We start from the raw sequence: 22,738 nt of genomic DNA on the forward strand, positions 1-22,738 counted from the left end.
TTCTTGCGTCCACACCCAACACTCTTTACCCAAAGCATCTTTGAACATCTCTTTAGGAACCTTTAGCTCCTCCTACTTTTTGCTCATCATCGTCTCGCTCAACTAACCTTATTTGAATTTTCAGAACAGGGAAGTGAGAGGATTAATTACTTAATAATAGCCATATTTAGTGAAGAACCTCAACACTTTTAATAGGTATGTCTCTCCTTCTCCAAAAGGATCATTTATATTATCCTATAGTATACAGAGATTTGTTAACATGTAGGAAAATGCAGTTCAAATGCAAATGTTGCAAAGTGACATGCACTAGCAATATTTCTTCTTATCAGTCCCATGATTAAATGTTTAAAAGACAACCACATGAAAAAAGGACAGCTGGTTCAGTATGATCTTTAAACTGCTTGCTGCTCTCCCACTTCTGCTTTGGATTATGCATGCTGTCTCATCAGAGCAATGATTTCATTAAACATGTTTCCAGGTGCATCCAGGCCCCAGAGGAAATCCAAGTGAGCCCATTTTGGGATTGCTTTGTGGAATACAAGATTTTTAATCTGAGGGAGCAAGATAGCAACATCTTCTGGGTCTGAAAGCAGATCTTGCCCTCCCGTCCATACTGCAGTTGGTACATTCATATCTTCTATCTTATATACGGGAGGAGTAAACTAGAAAAAAAATGTATAGCAAGGAAGAAAGAAAAATCTGTTCAGTTTTTTCCATTTTTTAATGCATGAATATTTAACTCATATTTCCTTTTTAAATTCTAGCAATCCTTTTACCAGCTCTTCTAAATTGTGTCTACCACTCACAATTGTGCCCATCTTTACTAAGAACTAGTGATAACGGCAGTGCTTATAGATGACATCCTTGAAAATTGCTTGCAGTGCCCATTTTCTTTTGAATTGGGCAACTCATATTGGTGATTTGTACACAGTTTGAAATTAGCCATAATTTATTTGAATCTGCACAGTTAGCAAAGTTTAGATCAACATAGCCAGCTGGCTGGTACTTGCTGCTGAGGTCAACAGGAGTTGTAGCTTTCATAGCCTTCTGAGTCAATTCTAGAGGCTGTAAAACCTAGTTCCCATCCAGCCCAGCAGGAAGCCATTTTGAAGAAGACTGAGAGTAGGACTTTACTGGAAAGAAGAATCTTTGTCAAGGGCAGGCCTATTCTCAAGTTAAAAAGCAAGTGTAACAGACTGTTACTCCCCAGTCTCCAAAGTGGCACATTTCGTGGTTTCATAAGGGAGGTAACTGTCAGATGAAGGAGTGGGCACATGTGCACATTTTTGTGAGCATTCTGATGAGCACTAAATTACTGACTGAACATTTTCAAGTGTTCAACAGGAATGCCTGTGCAAATCTGCTAGGGTTCTTTTCATATCATTGCAAAGAATGGTCCCACTGTAATATCTGCTTTCCTTTTTTCTTTTTTTCTTTCCCCACTGTGCATAATTCTCTCTGCTGCACTGTCTGAAACATTATCTTTTAAAGTCATGACATTCGCTGAAAATTGTTTCCATCTTCCTCCTCAGCAAGTTCATGTCCTTCCTTTTGTGACATAACTTTGCAGAGGTCACAGTCCAGAAAGCCCCTCATTTTCCCAGTCCAGTCTAGACTGCAGGATGTGAACCTCCTGCCAAGTGGCTCCACCAGAGTGAAGTCTGCTGAGTCTATACCTGGGCCACTGAGGGAAATCTGGCGGGAGCCTTAGGGGTCCATGGAGGCAAAGAGGCTAAGCGCACTCATGCAAGGCCAACTTTTCCACAGTAGTAGTAGTTCAAACTGGAAAGGATGCCTTATAAGGCAATAACACATTATTTTTAAGAGATTGAATGGATTGCAGAGCTTGACTTCTGAAATGATCTAAGTAGATGTAAAGATAAAGGTCCCCTGTGCAAGCCCCAGGTCATTCCTGACCCATGGGGTGACATCACATCCCGACGTTTCCAAAGCAGACTTTGTTTACGCGGGGTGGTTTGCCAGTGCCTTCCCCAGTCACCTTCCCTTTACCCCCAACAAGCTGGGTACTCATTTCACCGACTTCGGAAGGATGGAAGGTTGAGTCAATCTTGAGCCGGCTACCTGAAACCCACTTCCGTCGGGATCGAACTCAGGTCGTGAGCAGTACTGCAGTACAGCAGCTTAACACTCTGCACCACGGGGCTCCTAAGTAGATGTAGGTGTGTAAATATACACTTATGTATACCTGGGCTTTTGGCTACCTGCCCAAATGGAAGGACTTTGCTCTCTTCTTCAAGTTTCAAAATGGAATTGGGAATCTAGAGGTACTCACTGAGAATGTAAACATGGGAACTAGCTCTCCGTGCCAAAGTATATCTCTAGAGTTCCAGTTGACAGGGTTTTTATTTCATGAATTTCCTTTCCCCCATGTCTCCCTTTGGTTTTTCGACTCCAAAGATTGTGTTTTTCAATAAATGCCCATTGTCCTACCTGATTGTGCTTCTCCTTGTTCTTCGCCTCACGGCCCCAGTCATAACCTTTGAATAGTCCACAGTGAAAAATCTAATAGGAAGGTCAAGAGATTTAATATTGCTTTTTATAGAAGTACAATATAGACTCCCCCCCCCATTACATGGAGTGTGAGCTACAAATTTTTCCTATTATAGCATGGATCTGGATTTTATAAAACATTTACAGCCCATTCCTGACTTCTGAGGTTGAAAGCTGGGCCTTCTGCCAGTGTCCCACTGGTGCAAATCCCCATGATGGCATTCCAGGGGGCATGTCAGCACCCCGGGGAGCATTCCCGGTGTGTGCTGGGGGCAGAGCTGCCTGTAGGCAGCCTCCTGTCCCCTTTTGCCCTGGGTATGCCACTGGGACGAACTGGCTGTTTTCAATGGGGTGAAAAGCCCCATTTAAAAAACAACAAGCCTCTAAAAGGCTTTTTTCAACATTTCGGCAGCTGGGAAACGGCTTTGGAGGCGCCGGGCCAGCACCTCGGCAATGCCATCCCCAGCCGCCGAATGGGTTGTTATATGCCACCTCCTCAGAGACCTGCTTGAGGCAGCTCAAAAATAAAATGAAATAACATCATAAATATAGAAAAATTAAAATTAACTACCACTAAACCCCAGTCAATACAAACCCAGAAGCATAAAAGCATGTAAACCTCCAGAAAGACAGAGCATCTGGCTTGCCAAATAATTATCCTCAAAGCTTTCCTAAGGCCAGAAGTAGATTGTAAAACAATTAAAAAGATTATCTCCTTAGTTAAAAGAAACTTCAAAAAGTGTTGGTGATACATTATTATAGAGAGACAAAGGTGCACAGTAGAAGAGGTCCACAACAAGAATTCCCAGAGTTTTACAAAAATGGTGTGTAAAATTTATGAAAAGTGAAATACAAAACATTATTAAATGTGTGTCACAATATGACAGACAATTGATCACTATCTCAGTATCAAATGTGTTCAACACAATTGATAACATTTACCAACTCTAGGTCATGAGCCCAGTTGTTTCTTATTGATGACCTATTTATATTCAGATTCTGTTGGAAAATTTTGGTTTCAATAAGTATGGGCCGTATTGACTGAGGAAGAAATCGAATGCAGTCTTTGATGTGTGACCTTGTAAATACTACCCCCACACACACACATTTGATACTGATGAACTGATGAACTGTCTGTCATATTTCAAAGCATCTCCAAATAGTGATGGGAGGGGAGGCCTAATAACATGACATGATGACCATGTCTGACCAGATAGGAATTATCTGACCAGATAGGAATTATCTGACCAGACAGGAATTATCAGAAAAGAACCCAAGTTCAGCAAAAATCTGAAAAGCTATGGTCAGAGCCTGCAATCAGGAGAAGAAACATGGCATATGAGGAAAGATTGTTTTACTCTTTCCCTGGTAGATGCTTCATCCCTCCACCAGGTGTGAAAAACATTTGTCAGGGACCCCCATGATGTTACTTTCCAAATCGCACTCTCAGTCACTACTTATTAGCCTGTGTTTGCTTCCAAACATCTAGTTTGACCCTCAAAAATATACGTTAAAATATTCCCAAAAAAGTCTGTGTAAATTCAAAGTTGTATATGTATATAATAATGTATCAAGTAGAAAAAAGGCAAAGGAAGACCTCAAAATGCCAGAGAGACAAAGGTACACAGTACCAGAGGTCAACAACAAGAATTCCAAGAGTTTTGCAAAAACTGTGTGTAAAATTGATGAAAAGTGAAATAAAAAAAATAATTAAATTTGTGTCACAATATGACAGACAATTCATCAGTACCTCAGTATCAAATGTGTGAAAAAACTATTTACAAGGTCACACATCAACAACTGGATTCATAATAAGTGATAATCCTTAACAAAGTCACACAACAAAATTACAACAAGAAGACAGGAATGCCAGCTGATAGTTCCTGCTTCAATTTCTTCCTCAGTCAATATGGCCCAAATGTATTGAAACCAACATTTTCCAGCAGAATCAGAAAATAAATAGGTCATCAGTAAGAAACAACTGGGCTCATGTCCTAGAGTCGGTAAATGTTATCTGTTAAGTGTGGTGAGCACATTTGATGCTGAGATACTGGTGAATTGTCTGTCATATTGTGACACAAAATTAATTATTTTTTCTATTTCACTTTTCATAAATTTTACACACCATTTTTGCAACACTCTTGGAATTCTTGTTGTGGACCTCTGCTACTGTGTACCTTTGTCTCTCTATAATAATGTATTGCCAACACTTTTTGAAGTTTCTTTGTTGTGTAAGAGTAATGAGTGAAAATGAAAGATGATTTAATGAAGGTAAATACATTGGATTGTTGGAGTTTACAGATTAATATGAAGAAGAATTAATAGACCTGGCTCCAATGATACATAGTATGTGCAGATGTTCCAGCTGGTGTCCGAGCCACATATACATTTAATCGACTCTGAAAGAGAGAAAGAATACTGACCTTACTAAGTAAGTCTGTTCATGAGTTTTCCAGGGTTTTTTTAGGGTAAATGTAGGAGGGTTGGGGTCTCCAGTCCCTAGAGTACCCAGCATGCTGGGGGTAAAGGGAAGATGACTGGGGAAGGCACTGGCAAACCACCCCATAAACAAAGTCTGCCTAGTAAACGTCGGGATGTGACATCATCCCATGGGTCAGGAATGACCTAGTGCTTGCACACGGGATCTTTACCTTTTAATCTTGCTATTGCTCTATACTCATGGAACTCTCTCTTTAATTCCATTAAAGCTTATTTAGGATTTATGGTTAATATTGCCACATCATAAGCAAACATATTGATCTTATGTATTTGACTATTTACTTCTGGACCTCTAATGTTGTTGCCAAAGGTTCTTATGAGAGGACACAGAGACCTCAAAATGAGGTAATGAAGGACATCCCTGCTTGGTTCTTCTAGCCAGGGGGAAACTTCCAGAATCAAATCCATTTACCGTACTCGCATTCCAGCTTTTGATTTTTGATAGACTGTCTGTATTGCATTCATAAAGTATTGCCCAATATTTAATCTTCTCAGGAGTCCAAAAATAAGGCCCATTCCAAATGATCAAAATGTTTTCTGTGCACTAAGGGGTAAAATTGCTAATGGCAGTTCTTTCTTTTTGCTAATGTAAATAGATTCAATATTGGACGTATTGGGTCTGTTATTTGCCTTTGACGTTTAATTACAACTGGTGGGGAATCAAACCCAGTTCTCCAGATTAGAGTCCACTGCTCCAAACCACCGCTCTTAACCAATACACCACGCTGGCTCTCTGAGCTGTAATTCCTGGAATCCCCAAGTCCCACAAAATGAGCACCTTTCTATAAGTCTCACTATTTGTATCTGTTTATATTTGTTTATTCTGCATACATGCAACATCTTTGGTTTTATATTGGTAACAAAAGTGATACTCTTTGAGGTCTTCTGCTTTGCTTGCTATTAGCTCTATGAAAAAGAACAATGTGTGTGTGTGTTAAGTGCCATCAAGTCGTTTCCGACTCATGGTGACCCTATGAATCAATGTCCTCCAAAGTGTCCTATCCTTAATAGCCTTGCTCAGATCTTGCAAATTGAGGGCCATGGCTTCCTAGTTTATAGAGTCAATCCATCTCTTGTTGGGTCTTCCTCTTTTCCTACTGCCTTCAACTTTTCCTAGCATTATTGTCTTTTCCAGTGACTCTTGTCTTCTCATAATATGTCCAAAGTATGACAGCCTCAGTTTAGTCATTTTAGCTTCTAGGGTCAGTTCAGGCTTAATTTGATCTAAAACCCACTGGCTTGTTTTTTTGGCGGTCCAGGGTATCCGTAACACTCTCCTCCAACACCACATTTCAACAACAAAAAGAACAATACAACTTATAAAAATAGAAATGAGCATCTTAGTCTCTACTTACTTACCATATTCATATTTGCCGTATTATAGCCACCCAGGAGGAAAAAGACATTTCCACAGACACCAGAAAATAATCTGTAGCTACATAATGGAACAATAATCTTTTTGACTAATTTGTTCCGGGGAAGGAATTCTTTTTTGCCAAACATGACCTGTAACATACAAAAGAACTTGTCAGCTGAAGACATATTTTGTGGTTAGGGAACTGAACACCAGATGGCAGTGCTGGCTTTTGGCTTGGCTATTTTATTACAGTTGTCACAGCACTAAATTTTTGCCCCAAGATTTATTACAAGCATCTTGCTTATATAACCAACGTGCTTTAAATCTGATCATTTCCAACTTCAGAGAAATCATATCACAAAGGCCTGAGTAATGGCAATTTTAAAAAACAAAACAAAAATGGCTCTGTTACATTCTGCTAGAGATAGAAAAATAGAATTGTATACCCCTTGTCCAGACTTCCATTAATATCTACCATATACAGACCATTTTCACACTCACATCTGATGATACTTAAATAGGATCCAAGAGTTAGGGTCATAATTGTTGTAACTTTTTAATCCCTGAAAGGGGGAAAAAAACCTCCCCAAACAAGTCAACTCCTAACCAACAGCTCTTCCAGTTTTGTAGCATTGTGAGTTAGCAAGAGACAGCTTACTTTCAGTAGTAGGTGGTTTGTGGTTTTTGGATAAGGGACACAAGAGGGAGCTAAGCTAAACAAACAACAGCTGGAAACAGAGATGTGTTTTGGTAATTTCTACGTCTCCCTCAACTTTTCCAGATAGTTTTTTAAATAATAGCCCCTTGATAAGCATAGAAACGCCTAGTTTTTGTTGTTCTGCTCTCACAACTTGTGTGTGCATGGCAGAAAGAGATCAAATCACATTTCAATAGTGTGCTTAGCTGCAAATCATTCACATGTATATAATATAAGTGCCGGATTTACTTATAAGCTAAACAAGCTATAGCTTAGGGCCCTACTCTCTTGGGCACCCCCAAAAAATTTAAAGGAAAAAAAACTGGATGTACATTTCCAAAATATAAAATAAAAAACAAATAAAATAAAACCTACATACAGCAACAGTGTTTTGTGTTGTGTAGACTCCTATGATGTAAGTAATGGGTCCCGCCTGTTAGCCTAGATTATGAGTCTTTGTAAATTGTGTTTCTAAAGGAACTTTTGTTTTTGCCAAATGCCAATGTGTTTGCATTATTAAGTTTGTTATGAATAAAAAATCATTTTAAGTTAGAGCTTAATAATTATTTCACTATTAATATACTTCTTCTTAATTGTATTTCAGTTCAACAATTACTTTGATAAAATACATATTTTGTTATGTGCAAATGGCTTTAGATACCTATTAGGTCCATAAATTACCATATAGCATATATTCAACACAAAACACAGCGACAATTTGTTGTTGACAGAGGACAGCTGGACATATAAAGGGCCCCATTACCTTCAATAGCTTAGGGCCTCATCAAACCTAAATCCGGCTCTGTGTATATTTAAATAACAAAATGTATGACCCACAAACCTAAGCCTAGAGCAATTTTGAAGATTAATGGTGCAATCTTAGCCCTTTTCTGTAATAATCCCCACTGAGTAGACTTCAGTAGGATTCTGAGGAGGCTTCTTTAGGATTGCTCTCTTAGCAAGTTTTCTTTAAGATTAAGGGCCAGGAAGAGAAAAGAAAAGGAAGAACATACCCTGAGAAGTTTTCTTGGAAGGCTCAAAAGTTTTACTGCAGGGCTTCTGGCATACTTAATTCTAGTTACTGGAGCTAAGGCGAAAAACATTTTGATCTTTTGAGCCAACTCTGGCATTGTTGAAAATGCTATAAATGCTGGGAAAAGCAAAGAGATAAGTTAGCGGCAGCAAAAAGACATACCACAGTGAAAATAAACAGACCAGATGCTTTGTCACTCTCCAGTCATCCATATGGCTGCAACATTGCAAATATTAAATGCTGGCTTGCTGCATTACTGCTAGGGCTGTGCACCTTTTTTACGGTATTTTTGGGGATCAGGTTTAATAAACCCGGATATTTAAAATCCCCAAAAGCCAAATATAAGGGATTCGGCTTTTTTGGAATAATTGAAAAAAAATTGCGTTTAGTAAACCCGAACCCGCAAAATATGCTTCGTGTAGCCCCAGTGTTCAGTTCTGCCCCGACTGCCCCCTTCGAAGTTCACATGGACTTCGGAGACTGCAGGTGGAAGAGATCTGACTCAGATCACCCCCGCCATCTCTGAAGTCTTTGGACTTTGGAGGGGGCAGGGGGTGATCTGAACACAGATCCCCACCATCTGCAGTCCACGTACTTTGGAGACTGCAGGCAGTGGGGATCTGACTCAGCCAGCAGGTAAGTAAGGGAGAGAGGGGAGAGAGGGGGGAAATAGTGGAAAGGCCAAAGTGGCCCTGAATAATGATGAAAAAATCAGCATTATTCAGGATCTACTTTTTTAGCTCCCTTTTATTGCCACCATTTTTTTACCGGTAAACCCCCACCCCAGAAAATACAGAAAAGGTATTTTTTTGGGGGGGAGGGGTTCTGGTTCAGCTTCAGTCAATTGCACACCACTAATTACAGCTGTTGCAATACATTGTTTATTAGAGAAGCCCATCTGTGTTTTGAACCAATGCCACCCTTTCCTTGTTGCTCAGAATCAGCTCTGTTTTCACATTCTGCTTATGTAGTCCTTCTCTACAATTTTCTGTAGTGTCTACTTAATTTTTATGAAGGGGCACAAGATTGCCTCACTTCTGCAATCAAGCAAGCTTTAGAGTCCTTAAAAATACCTCTTGTCAAAGTCCTCTTTCTCTTAATGTTTTCAAACAAGCTGTTGTAGTGGAAAGGTAAAGAGGCTGGCCTATGAATCAGGAAGTCTTCAGTTAAAATCTATCCTCTGCCCCTCTGCCATGAGCTGCCTAACATGTGAAATTCCACAGTAGGGTAAACAGAACCCCTTCTCCTGAAAAATGGTTTTGGGGGAGTATGAAACCCCTTCTCCCTCCCACTCCATGCTCCTGAGTGGGGTTGAGCCCCTTAGCACTTAGGAACATTAGTTCCCTGATGGATAGAATCATAGAGTTGGAAAGGACCACAAGGGTCATCTAGTCCAACCCCCTGCACAATAGGATCATCTGCCTATGTTGATTCCTGTGGCAGACATCATGTTTAGTCGGGTTCTCAGTCGGCAATATGGAGATACTACTGTGGGATATAAACTCACTTGAAAACTTGGAAGAATTTTCAGTAGTATTATTGGTTCAATTACCTTTGTTTTATACACCCTCTGGAATTTGAGGCACATTTGTTGGCCCAGTGGCTTGTATTCAACTGAGCAGTTCTTTGGAACTGCTTTGGAAGGATTTTCATCTATGGAGGAGCAACCCATGAAGCTGCCTTATATTGAGTCAGATCGTTGGTCTGTGAAGCTCAGTATTGTCTACTCAGACTAGCAGTCATTCCCTAGGATCTCAGATAGAGATCTCCAGGTTCATCAGATCTTTCACATCACCTAATTCCTGATCCTTTTAACTGGAGATGTCAGGGATTGAACATGGGACCTGCTGCATGCAAAATAGATCCTCTGCCACTGAGCCACAGCCCCTCACAAATATGTGTGTGTGACATCAAGTCACAGCTGATTTATGGCAGCCCCATACGGTTTTCAAGGCAAAAGAGGTTCAGGGTTGTTTGCCATTCCCTGCCTCTGTGTGAGCTGAAAGAGTTCTGAGAGAACTGTGACTGGCCCAAGGTCATCCAGCAGGCATCTACACTAGGGCTGTTGATTCGGTTCCATCCGAACTGAAAAACAGCTGAATTTGCCCCGATTCGGTGGTTTTTGGTTCGGATGGAGCCGAATTAGGGGGAGTTCATACTTCGGTATTTCCCAAATAAAAATGGGTCAAATTTTGCCGAATCTGAATTTCACCTATTTTTTTTCCCAACAGCCTTACTCTACACCACTCTGGCTCTCACACAAATATAGGCTGCTGAGATCCAAAGCTTACTATGCTACTATGCTCATGCAGTTTATATATAAAGACCAATAACTGGCCAGGTTACTCTCAATATGTGTAATTCAAGCAAGATTTGGTTTTCTGTTTCTTACTCTGGTGATTTCCAAGACTCTTTCAAATTCTAAAGGCAATATTCAAACTAATACAGCCGTAATATACAGCCATGTTATTTGTTTCATTATCTGAGCCTCCAGATGCATCCATTCTGCCTCTGAACCAGTACTTTGAGGCCTTGGTCAGGTAGATAAGGAAGAACAAGGTGAAGGATTCCAGACAAGACAGAGGTGATGCTGATTGGGAAGGCTGATGTTTGAGTGGGAATGGATCCACTTGTAGTGGAGGGAATGGAGTTGGCATTTGTAAGATGGTTTAAGAGTTTGAGGGTGCTGTTTGAAAAGCAAGTTGGCAGGATGGCCAAGAGTGCATTTGGTTCTCCAGTCAAACAATCTGGCCATGCAGATACATGCTTTTGTACCTCATAGCTGGGCTACTGCAATGTCCTTGAAGACAACCCAGAAAATGTAGATGGTTCACAATAAAGCAACCCACTTTTGTCAGGAGGTAGCTGATGGGAACATATGATTTCTTCCTTAAAAAAGCTACATTGGCTGCCACTTTGCTTCTGACTCCAATTTAAGGACCTGGTTATGATCTTTAAGGACCTTCATGCCTTTTTTTTTGTTTTTGTTTTGCCATCGAGTCACAGCCAACTTATGGCTATCCTATAGAATTTTCAAGGGAAGAGACGTTTAGAGTTGGCTCGCCATTGCCTACCTCTGCGTAGCGACCCTGGTATTCCTTGGTGGTCTCCCATACAAATCCTGACCAGGGCTGACCCTGCTTAGCTTCTGAGATCTGACAAGAATGGGCTAGTCTGGGCTATCATGGCTGAGGACCTCCACATCTGAAGGACTGTTTCCTCCCACCCCTGTGTGCCAACTGTGCTCCTCAGGCTGCCACCTACTGGCTGTTCCATAACCTGCACCTTCTCCATTCTGGTTCCCACTTTGTGGCCCAGGCTGCCTGAAGAGGTTAGGGGATGACACCTTTTTAAGTTTCCAGGAGGTGTTGCAAGCCATCAATTGGGGTATAAATTGCAGATTGCTTTTGGGGGGTCATTTGGGGTTTTATATTTTTGGTTTTAAACAGTAGTATTTTGGTTTATGATTTGTAAATTGCTTTGCACCACATGTAAAGGTGGGATACAAACATTGAAATACATAAATAACAAGTTGGCCTTTTCTTACTGTAATAAAACATCTACTCTTAGAGCTTTATGTTGCACTGTGTTATAGTATTAAAAGACAGTCTCTTTATATATCTTCTGATTTAATACTGTACCTATTGCAGCACCCTGTGAATAGCCAATGTAGTATAATTGTTGCTGTCCAGTGGTTTGCAGAATAAAGTTCAGAACAGCTGGAAGATCATACTTGGCCATCTCATCAAAACTGCATGGGAAATAAATCAAGACAGTGAATAGTTCACACACACACAATTTGTTTTGTATCACATAATACAGATGTGTGTCAGCTATCATTATTAATCTGGTTCCGGATAATGGGTTGGACCCAGACTGAGATTTCCAGTGGCAGAATTGAACTTTCCTGCCTCTCCTGTCCCAGTCCAGTCCATTGATCTCTATGAAATGCTGCTCCTGAGGAACCAGGAAGCCTGAGGAATGGAATGAGAGGGGTCTGGAGGAGGGAAGGGAAAATTGGTGGAAACTGGAAGTTGAATCTGAATCCAGCTCAATATTTATCCTTCCAGCTCAATATTTATTCATTCCAACAGTCTGATAGGTAGAAAGGTTAAAAGCCTTTCAATGTTGTACACATCATATTCTGGGTTTCCTATAGTGAAGTCCTAAGCAAAGTTTTACCCTTCTAAGCTTGTTGATTTCAACTGATTTAGAAGGGTGATCTGGATTGCCTAGGCTAGCCTGATCTCGTCAGATCTCAGAAGCTAAGAATTTATAATGCTGGCTAGCATTTAGATAGAAAACCTCCAAGGAATACCAGGGTCATGACGTGGAGGCAGACAATTGCAAACCCCTCTGAATGTATCTTGCCTTGAAAACCCTATGGGGTTGCCATAAATCAGATGTGACTAGACAGCAGCAGCAGAAGAAGAAGAAGAAGATGAAGCAGCAGCAGCAGAAGAAGCAGCAGCAGAAGCAGCAGCAGCAGCTCCAGGTCACCATAAATCAGCTGTGACTTGATGGTACTTTCCACTGCCACACCAGCTCTGTTTTGGATTGCACTGGACTGCTCTGTTGTAATGTACAAAGATTGCATAGTCCAATATACCTGAAAGCCCAAAACTCTTCTTGATGTACAGACATGTTTTGGTGTCTTCTAGACCAGATGTTTCCTCGGCTGTTTCCAATCCAAACATCATAGCCAGCATCCGCAAGGACAAAGCCCAAGCTGTTGTTGGCCAGGTTGGTGACCCAGTTGCTTCCATCTCCCAGCAAGCCATGTTGGAGAAACACCACAGGTTTCACAACTGAAATAAGAAAATAATGTTTTCCTTCACTGTTATGCTCATATCATACTATTAAGATCTAGCAAGGGCTATGTGAGTTCAACATCAAGCTTAAAAAAATTAAACTTATGTACCAAGGTAGTTCAAATTCCAAAATTTGGATTTCAAATCATGTGCATTTTTAAAGTGAGTTAATTTTTGTGAAAGTACATATATAGTACTGTTCAAATTGTGCTGATAGAATGCAAATATCAAACTGAGAGGATAATATTTTATGATTTTTATTGATAAATATAGATATATGCAACAAACATACAGATTCATACGTAACACATATCTAAACATTGATTCAGTGAGACACATGGGCTAAAATAAAGAATATCCTGATTCATAATTTACTGAGACAAGCATAGTATAAATACAATTTATTGATTAACTTGCCCGTAGGTAAAAAGGTAAAGGTAGTCCCCTGTGCAAGCACCGGGTCATTACTGACCCATGGGGTGACGTCACATCCCAACGTTTACTAGGCAGACTATGTTTATGGGGTGGTTTGCCATTGCCTTCCCCAGCCATCTACACTTTTCTCCAAGTAAGGGATGGAGGGATGGAAGGCTGAGCCAACCTGCCTGTATTATCTATATCAATATCACTAGGTGGAATGCCTGTTAGCAAGGGACAATGTCTGATGAAGTCTTCCTACCTGCTTGCTTGCTTTGCCAGCAGGTATGTGAAGTGTTTGTCTCTTGCAGGCCTAGCACTACCAGAGTACTTCACGGATTGGGGGGGGGGGGCAATAATCTTTGTGCTGCATCCCTCCTATTTCCCTTGCTTGTTAACCAGTTAACAAACCACTCTGTTTGTAGCCAGGTGCTTCAGCCAGGTAGTTTGTGAACTTTCTATAGCTGGACCAGGTGGATTCAGAGGAGAAGATGGGGGCAAGCAGGAGTCAGAAAGAAAAGAGAACAGAGAGCAGCAACAGTGACAGGCTTCAAACGTGCTTTACTTTGCCAGCATTGTCATCTCCCAGATTTTGAGATGGGCTTGAGCATGATGTGCACAGTGAACCCACAGTAACTCACATCGGTCTTATTTCTGCTTTGCATCATATCAATGAGTCTTACTTGAGTTTCCTTGATTCTTAATGCCAAACGGGATTCTGTTGATGCTAAGAATGTAGCCATCATCTGTCACTACTTCATACTCTTCGCTGGGGTAGCCCCTGTACTTGATGAGTTCATCCTGCAAGAGATAAGTGCTCCAGGTTTTATGAAAATTGGTGGAAAAGTCATCAGAGAAGGCCGGCGGGGCGGATCTGACAGAAAACTATCCCCCACCGCTTCTCCGGGTACTAGAGAAATGGCAGGGGGTGGATTACTTTTAGAAGGCTGGCAGGGAGGATCTGACAGAAATCCACCCCCACCACTTCTCTGGAGACTGGAGAAGCAGTGGGGGTGGATTACTTTTAGATCCGCTCCACCAGACCCCGGAGAAGTCCGGCAGGGCTGATCTGACAGAAATCCACCCCTCGCTGCTTCTCCAGACCGCGGAAAGCAGGGTGGGGTAGATTGCTTTCAGATTCCCTCCCCCATTTTCTCTGGACCCCAGAGAAGCTTGCCCTGGTACGAGGATCTGAAAGATTCAGGTTCCCCCCCCCCCCCGGCTTTAGGTTTATTATTATACTCTTACTATATTGTCTACTTTTGCAATCAATTATGTGCATTGTTTACTATGTGTCAAAACTTATACTTAAGTCTCAGGTGAAGGCTGGGCTATAAATAAATAAATAGTTCAGATTTGCACAGATGCTTGGGTGTTTATGGCATAAACTAACATAGCAATCCTAGTGTGTGTGTGGGTGAGTGGGTGGGGTAGTTGCGGCAGATCCACAGTGCAACCGCACCATTTCCTGAGCAGCTTGTTGACCCAGCGCAGGAAGCCAAAAATGGTATTTCCTTCAAACCCGATGACACTGCTCTATGCAGTCCCACAGGTCTGCACCTCCATTTTTGCTGGAGCAAATTCACTGTGGCAAAAGGGCTTAGGGAGCTGACTAAAGCCCCGGGAACACTTCCTTGGCACCAGTGTGAGTCCTTGTGCTGGAGAAATGCTGCCACAGTGGCTGCACCTGTGTTCATGCTTGGCACTGCCATGTGGCTCCACTGCACCAGCGTAAGTGGCCCTGCGCTGGTGTTAATGCTCATTTGGCCGGTGCAAGTGTGCGTAATGCTGGTGCAGGGGTCACGATGGCTCCTATGGCCATTCAGCCTCCCTTCAGGATTGCTCTGTAAATCACACCACCCTAACAACATTTTGAGGGAAGCTTTTCTCTCGCTCAGTAGACCAATCAAATGAGTGAGAAGCAGGGTCGGATTTAGGTTTGATGAGGCCCTAAGCTATTGAAGGTAATGGAGCTCTTTATATGTCCAGCTGTCCTTTGTCAACAACAAATTGTCACTGTTTTTTTGTGTTGCATATATGCTACCGGTATATGGTAATTTATGGACCTAATAGGTATCTAAAGCCATTTGCACATAACAAAATATGTATTTTATCAAAGTAATTGTTGAACTGAAATACAATTAAGAAGAAGTATATTAATAGTGAAATAACTATTATTTCCTTTAAAAAAAATTTGGGAGCCCAAGAGAGTGGGGGCCCAAGCTATAGCTTGTTTAGCTTTTACGTAAATTCGGCTCACTGAGAAGAGCACTGCTTAGTCCTCAGGCATTAGTGCCAGTCTCAACCACCTTGCTCCCTCAAAGCTGGACTTGGTGAATGGGTAGAAAGAAGTGGCATTGAGCAGGAAAGTACCAGAATGGAAGACAGGAACACTTGTTAGAAATTCTTTACCATTTCTTCATCCCCAATCTGCAAATCCTGTGAAATAAGCAGCTAAGCGGTACAAAGTTGGTTGATGTGACCATTGAGATAACCCAATTAGGATCAAGGGAGTCAATGATGTCCACATTGAAGCTGGCAGGATGCCTAATTAGGAATGTTCTACCGGTGACCGTGACAATGCATCCCATTCATTCTAACCAAAAAGCAACTTACAGTATTCATAAATGCCTCTGGATCTGCAGCTCTTTTAATTCTCATGTGTTCTTTTGACTGCACACATTCTTGGGACAGACATATCACTATGATAAACAGCCACATCCTTTACCTGGGTAACAGAATACATCCATCAGTAACAGCGTTGTTATCAATTATAATACAAAAAGTGAGGGACCAGCCAGGGCTTTCAGGGGGCACCTCATTTCCCCCTCTTCCACTATTTCCTCTTTCCCTTCCCTGAAAGCTCCTGTAGCCATTCCCCGTTCCTTGCTCCCTTCTCTCCTTCACATCCATCAGCCAGCCTACCTTTATCTGCCCCTCTGTCTTTAGCTTTCTCTCTTTCCCTCTCCCTGAGAAAAGTCTTGCAAAGTTGTATGGTGCTGACTGTCAGGCCATGCCCAATTGTACCTTGGGGGAACCAGCAAGGATGTGCAGAGGTACCTCATTTCCCCCAGTATCTGTTTCCCTACAATATTTCCTCTTTCTGTCCTCATGATAACCTTTACATCCTCACCTTTCCCTGCTTCCTTCTCTCCTTCCCACTCACCAACAAGCCTGCCTTTTATGTGTCCCCCACCTACAGCTATATGTATTATTTACTTCATTTATACCCTGTATCACACCATTCTCCTCTCCTACATTTATCCTCACAACAACTCTATGAGGTGGGTGAGGCTGAGTATGTGTAACTTGCTCCAGCTCACCCAGTGAGTTTCTGTGGGTCTCCGAGATCCCAGTTTTTTTTTATCGCACATTTAAGACACAAGCATTTTTTTCCACTGTCTGTGTTTACCCTATAGTCCACATAGTCCACAAATCTGTTTGACACATGTAACAGGAACATGGAATATAAGAAGCATGAATTAAAGTAATCTTGAAATAGTAAAATGAGAAATGGAATGTTTAAACATTGCAGTCCTGGGAGTGAGTGAGCTAAAGTGGACTGGATTAGGATATTTTCAGTCAGAAAATTACAGAATTACTCAGGAAATGACAAACACAGAAGAAACGGAGTTGCTCTACTAGTGAAGCGAGATGAAGCACATTGAAACTTTATAATTTGTCACTTTAAAAAAAGCCTCCTCTTTAGAATATCCTGAACTGTTATGCTACGCACCCTGAATTCTACATTTCTGTTAGTAGATATCCCATTTCTCATTCTTCCTTCTCCTCTCCTTAAAGAGCAACAAAACAGAAAGGAAGATAAAGAGAGACAAATGTGTTCAATGCAAAAAACAATAAATCACTGAGCAGAATCCCCCCCATTTTCCCTCCATGTTTCTCAATGCAATTCTAATGTAAAATAACACCAACCTTGTATCAGACAGAGTTCACCTGTTCCACTGAGACATTCAGAGGATGGAAACTCCAAGGGATTCAGTGCTGACACCAGCGGCATATGATAAAGGAAATAGATGTGTTGCACCAATTACATGGCAACTCTCCTAGTCATCATTTCCAGGGTTGACAATCAGTTTCAGTTCCTATCCCAGCTCCGTATTCCTTCAGCTACCGCTTCAGCTAACAAACGTTGAATGAAAGAAGCATGGACTCCTTTTACTCCCAGTTGAGTAAGTCCAAGCCTCTTGAAAGAGAAAAGGAATTTCAAAGACATGTTATTTTCTTACCTGTCAGGTCTATAAACAGAGGGGTATGTGTTGCTCAATCCTGCAGCGGCTGAGCTTGTGCATTCCAGAAATGAAACACTCTTCAAAAGTTCATAGATTAACATTTGGAACATGATGATACCCAGAGGTCTAGGATAATTGGTGTAGGAAATCTAGGTAAGTGAGACAGTTCTGATGTCAGCAAATATTGATGGCCATTTCATGGTTGATGTCCAAGAGTGGTTATATTTCGGTCCTAAGAATATGATTTGTGATCCTGTAAACACTGAGAGCTGGTTCATACATGTACGTTCAGCACTAGGGCATGAAGTGTTGGACTTGCATGTGTGAATCAGGCCACTGATTAATCACCAAAGACCAAATGTTTATGTAACACCAACAATGCTTTTCCATGGAGACACAGAGTTGCAAAGTGCTCACTAACGCGGCAACGAGAAATAAAATTACATATGTTCATGTGTGAACCCAGCCCATAATGTCCTTTTCTCCCCAGTGTTTCTGTTTTTCACACACTTACCAGCATTACTTAAAGATGGAAGTGTCCCAAATGGGAACTGAGAGTTGTTAAACTACTTTCAACTGAGACCCAATCAGACAAGAGGCTACGTTACCCGTCCATGATCAGATTTTGACAGAATTTTTTAAAATTGCCATGTGGGGCGCAGATTCAAGTGAGTTATAGCATGTAGGATTGCCAGCTCCAGGTTGGGACGTACCTAGAGATTTTTGGGGTGGAGGCTGAGGTGGGCGGAGTTTGGGGAGGGGAGGTACTTCAATGCCATACATTGCCAAAGCGGCACTTTTCTCCAGGTGAACTGATCTCTATCGGCTGGAGATCAGTTGTAATAGCAGGAGATCTCCAGCTACTACCTGGAGGTTGGCAACCCTAGGTCTGTGGGTGGGGTGTGTGTGCTCACAACACCTGATCTAGGCCTTTCTCTTGATCTAGGCCTTTCTCTTTGTACCACTTTGCCAATAACAAGTCCTTCAGGCTGGTGAGATGTGATCCACATCACCACACACACCCTCCTGTTATGTTACCATACCACTGTTTAACTTTGGGTGTGTGAGGTTGATTTCTTTTATTAGTGGGTCATATTTATTAGTGTGCCTTATTTTATATTCCCTCATGATTCCTTAATCCTGTACCAGACAGCATGTCAACTACAATCAAGCCCCCTTTTCTCTAGGTCCTGCAAAGTGTGTAGTGGATTATACAGATTGAAGATAACACGGGAGGCACATATATAACAAAACATAAATTTAATTTGTGATCATGACCCGTAATGCCTTCCCACTCTAAGCTGATATCTGATACAATTACCAGAGCTGGGAGGTGTGTTAATAGTTAGGATGTTGGTTCTTTCAGCAAGTCAAACTTTCAGTGTGTCGAAATTAATTGTTTTTATCGAGGAACAGCACCCAAACCCTGTCTGTCTAAAATCATACGCTACAGTCCGGAGTGGGCTCCCTGCCTAGTCCAGAGTACCTCCTATCCTTTCTTCCTCCAAAACCTCATTCCTGTTTGTCCATTGGTTGATGACAGTTAAATGTCCTTCAGGGTTTCCCCCCCCCCCATGTCAGCATTCCATCCAGTCTGTTTGGATTTGTTGGTTCTTGTGGGTTATCCGGGCTGTGTAACCGTGGTCTTGGTAAGACCACGGTTACACAGCCCGGATAACCCACAAGAACCAATGAACTCTGACCGTGAAAGCCTTCGACAATATTTTGTTTGGATTTGATTTGTCCACCCTGACCAGGGAGAAAACAGGGTGGAATCCTCTCCTGTCTATCCCAGGGGGTTATCCTTCTAGCACTTCTTGGTTACATTGTTTCTTTTGATTAATCCAAACTGACCCTGTCTGCATTTCATGATGTTGTTAGCCCTGAATATGGGGGCAGATGAAGAGGGTGTGCCTTTTTTTTTCATTCCAGGACTAATAACGATGTGGTGGCATTAGTTTGAATTAGCAACACCATGTAAGCCCTCTCCTTGGCGGGGGGTGGCAGTGAAGAGGAGCTCTTGTGGGAGCTCAGGATGGCGGCAGAGAGGCGTGGACAGAACGTTTTGCTCAATGTGGGCTTTCAGCTGGCCTTGCCAGGGCAGCAGCCAGAAGGGGTGGGGGGCTGTGCAGAACCGTGGCATGAAGCCCATCATGTCGGCACGCCTCCCCCTTTCAAAGCCAGGTGCCACCAAGGCTGTGCCCACTTTCCAGGGGCAGCTTTCCTGCCCACTCTCCCCTTGTTGCAGTGGTGTTTATTTCCTGTATATTGGTATGTATACTGGTATGTCATTTTCACTTCTACTTTGTCACAGCATGGTTGGTGGTTTGGGCATAGGGACATAAGGACATAGGAAGCATTAGAAACATAAGAACATAAGGATAGATTCTATTGGCGGGAGGCCGTGCCTGCATGCCTATTGGGGACCCCATAAGTGGTCTTGGGGGCTGCTCAGCAGCATGCCCAGCCCAGGGACTGTTAGATGGCTCTCACCTCCAGGTGGTACAGGAACCATGCAGAGGCTCAAGGCCAAGTGGATCCCAGGTTTGTCACTGCATGCTTTCCCCCCGGAAGGCAAGCTGGGGGGATGAGGTCATATCGCGCAACAAGCAGGTCGCCCAATATGGGGATCCGTCCCCATGCTGCACCAGTGCTCCTGCAGTTGTAAAAGCTGTGGCTTAATTTTTCCCAACACAGGCTGTGTGTGGTTCATCTTCCTCAACAGCTACCCCCACTCCTGGTCCCTGGGGCCTCAATGGTTAAATGGTTAAACCTCTTCTTCTAACACATCCCCTATGCCGCTATTTAAATTAAGGCTTTGCATAGCTGTAGTCTGACTTCAAAAACACTGGAAATTTCCAAGGAGAGGTCTCTCAGTCTCATTTCTGGTTAGGTTCTGAGATTTAAGACTGACAGTCTTAATTATTGGGTATTTCCTGTTTTGTTACTGTTAGTTTTGAGCTTGCAGTTAACACACCACATTCCATTCCATTCCATTGACAGGGAGGCTGAACTTAAACCTCTTGGATGAGAGGGGAGAGGAGAAGACAAAACAGCATACAGATGTAGCACTTTGGCCATCTGTCACAGTTGATGTTCAAAGGATGTATTCCCCCTATTTGACACCTATCTCTTTCACTCTGCATGCCCATGCTGTTTGCACTCTCTACCATCTGAGGAGATGAGTGCAAAGATACCCTAAGATCACGAAATATGCTTATTGGTTAAACCCTTCTTGATGGGACTTTTAAAATTTTTGATCTACCCCAAAAGGGAATTCCCCAATCTAGATAACCCCCTGAAAGAGAGGTTCAAAAGATGACAAGCTTTGCTTAATTTTGCCAAGCTCAGATGCTGTGCTGGGTGGGAACTTCATCCACCTCTCAGAAAGAGAGATGACTACAGCTTGTAAGCATTTAGTCAGCTATAAGCAATGTTTTATTTCCTACATTCTGTGATTTTTTCACCAGTTATGTAGATTGCCCCACTACCAGTTTTATATGTGTGTTGACTTTCTGGGGTAATTTATCCAAGGGTATTTTGCTCTAGCACATATATTTAAAAACTGATCTAGTGTTAAAAACTGATCTAAAATCTGACGTGGACCAATCTGTATTTCAATAGTGTTTATGTTCAGCTACAAGTGGTGGCAAGAGGGAAACTACCGAGGTTATTCTCTGAAGTCCAGAAGCGAGATGAGGTCAGAGACAGACAGACAGACAGACAGACAGATAGATGTATTATTACGGCGTTAGCCAAAAAAGATACAAATCATCAAGGGGTCAGAGAGACATAGGTATTCCTAGATTGGGATTTGATGACCTATGGGTGCAGCATCTCTATGTAATAATGTGTAATTCAGTAATCCATTACATTTCCCTGATATAAATTCTATAGAGTCTATAAAGGGATTTTTAAAAAAGTCATGTTCAAGACTAAGCAAATTGTGCTGAGTGCTTAGAAATCTAACCAAAATTCACCAGTTAGCTATACAAAAAAGATAATTCATAGGCAACATGTCAGAAAAGAAGCCCATGCTATAGAAATCCTTTTAAGATGGTTTTGAAGATTATGTTTTGGTGTCTAATTTTAGAAAATAAGCACAGGATGTCCTTGTGACACAAAAGCCATTATTTTACATAAAGTACAAAGTCCTCTGTTCAGAGAAGAAGCTCTGAAGGTTCAGAGATAGCCCAAAAGTGAAAGGAAACCATGTAGAAGTTCCCATGTGAAAGCCAGTTATGACCAATGCTCTTCATCAGTTGCTCCCAAATGTTCAGTCCCTCCATTAGTTAGGTGCTTTGTTTATTATTTTGTTCCACTTCTTCTCGGATATTATTGCACAACATTAACATATTTATAGTATGACTGTTATTGAAGATGGAGGTAGGATGGGAGAAGGGAGATGTTTGGGAGGTAGAAGGGTAGGTAGGCGTAGGGAGGGAGAGTTAAATCTGATAGCATTTTGGTCAGATAAATGTAAATATTCTTGACACCTTACAGACTCTTGGTATTTCATTAGGTGTGGCTTAAAACAAACACTCAAAATTGTTTGAATAGTGTAACAGGGAAGATTTGACAGGGATGATTTAACAGGGAACTTAAACTGGCAGCCTTGCTCTTCATGATAAGCCATTGTGTGTTGCACTGAAATTTAAAGAGATTAGAGGTTTGTAGATTTCTGAATTTTGATCCTGGGAATTTGATCTTGCTGAATGGCATATTCAAGTGATCATCTAATATGGACCATTTATCCCTTAATTCTATTTAAGCTCTCATTTTGCATATATTAACAGGCACAGTGTTGTCTTCTCCTGTATGAATGGATGTTCATGGAGGAATTTAGTTTCTACTCTGCACTGTAGTGATTGGGGATATGGAATCAAGGCTTAGTGAGAATTAGTTACATAGGATTTTGAAAGAATGACATGATGATCTTTCGTAACTTACTTGTAATTAGCTTGGTTCCTTATTATCCCTCTCCTCTCTACAACACTAGAAGTGGCTACCTGACAAGGTATGAGACAAGAGGATGCTATCCTGGGGCATCATTTCATCTCACTCTTGAAGAGTCATCTGTTCAGTTTTGCAATCTAGAGCAGGGGTGTCAAACATATGGCCCGCAGGCCAGATCCGGCACCTTGAGAGCTCTTATATAGCCCG

General features: G+C 41.8%; 1 protein-coding gene across 1 annotated transcript; it reads right to left on the reverse strand.

Moving 5' to 3' along the window:
- Positions 1–428: 428 nt before the first annotated feature.
- LOC130478345 (lipase member M-like) lies at positions 429–16,064 on the reverse strand. The gene is made up of 9 exons (XM_056850492.1): positions 15,942–16,064; positions 14,009–14,126; positions 12,707–12,905; positions 11,739–11,848; positions 8,078–8,214; positions 6,370–6,516; positions 4,839–4,910; positions 2,452–2,523; positions 429–662 (listed from the first exon to the last, which is right to left on the reverse strand). The coding sequence occupies exons 1-9, from the start codon at positions 16,044–16,046 to the stop codon at positions 429–431; spliced, it is 1,194 nt and encodes a 397-aa protein (XP_056706470.1). The 5' UTR covers positions 16,047–16,064.
- Between the last annotated feature and the right edge of the window lie 6,674 nt (positions 16,065–22,738).

The sequence above is a fragment of the Euleptes europaea genome, chromosome 5 (genome assembly GCF_029931775.1).
Source record: "Euleptes europaea isolate rEulEur1 chromosome 5, rEulEur1.hap1, whole genome shotgun sequence".
In the NCBI taxonomy this organism is placed as follows: domain Eukaryota; kingdom Metazoa; phylum Chordata; class Lepidosauria; order Squamata; family Sphaerodactylidae; genus Euleptes; species Euleptes europaea.

What these genes read in the sequence shown, in the direction of transcription:
- LOC130478345 (XM_056850492.1), bottom strand. Translation starts at nt 16,046, where the DNA reads ATGTGGCTGTTTATCATAGTGATATGTCTGTCCCAAGAATGTGTGCAG. An exon ending in ATACGGCAAATATGAATATG is followed by an intron (nt 4,911 to 6,369) that starts GTAAGTAAGTAG and finishes TCTCTCTTTCAG; the next exon opens with AGTCGATTAAATGTATATGT. An exon ending in CTATGTATCATTGGAGCCAG is followed by an intron (nt 2,524 to 4,838) that starts GTCTATTAATTC and finishes CCTTCCTATTAG; the next exon opens with ATTTTTCACTGTGGACTATT.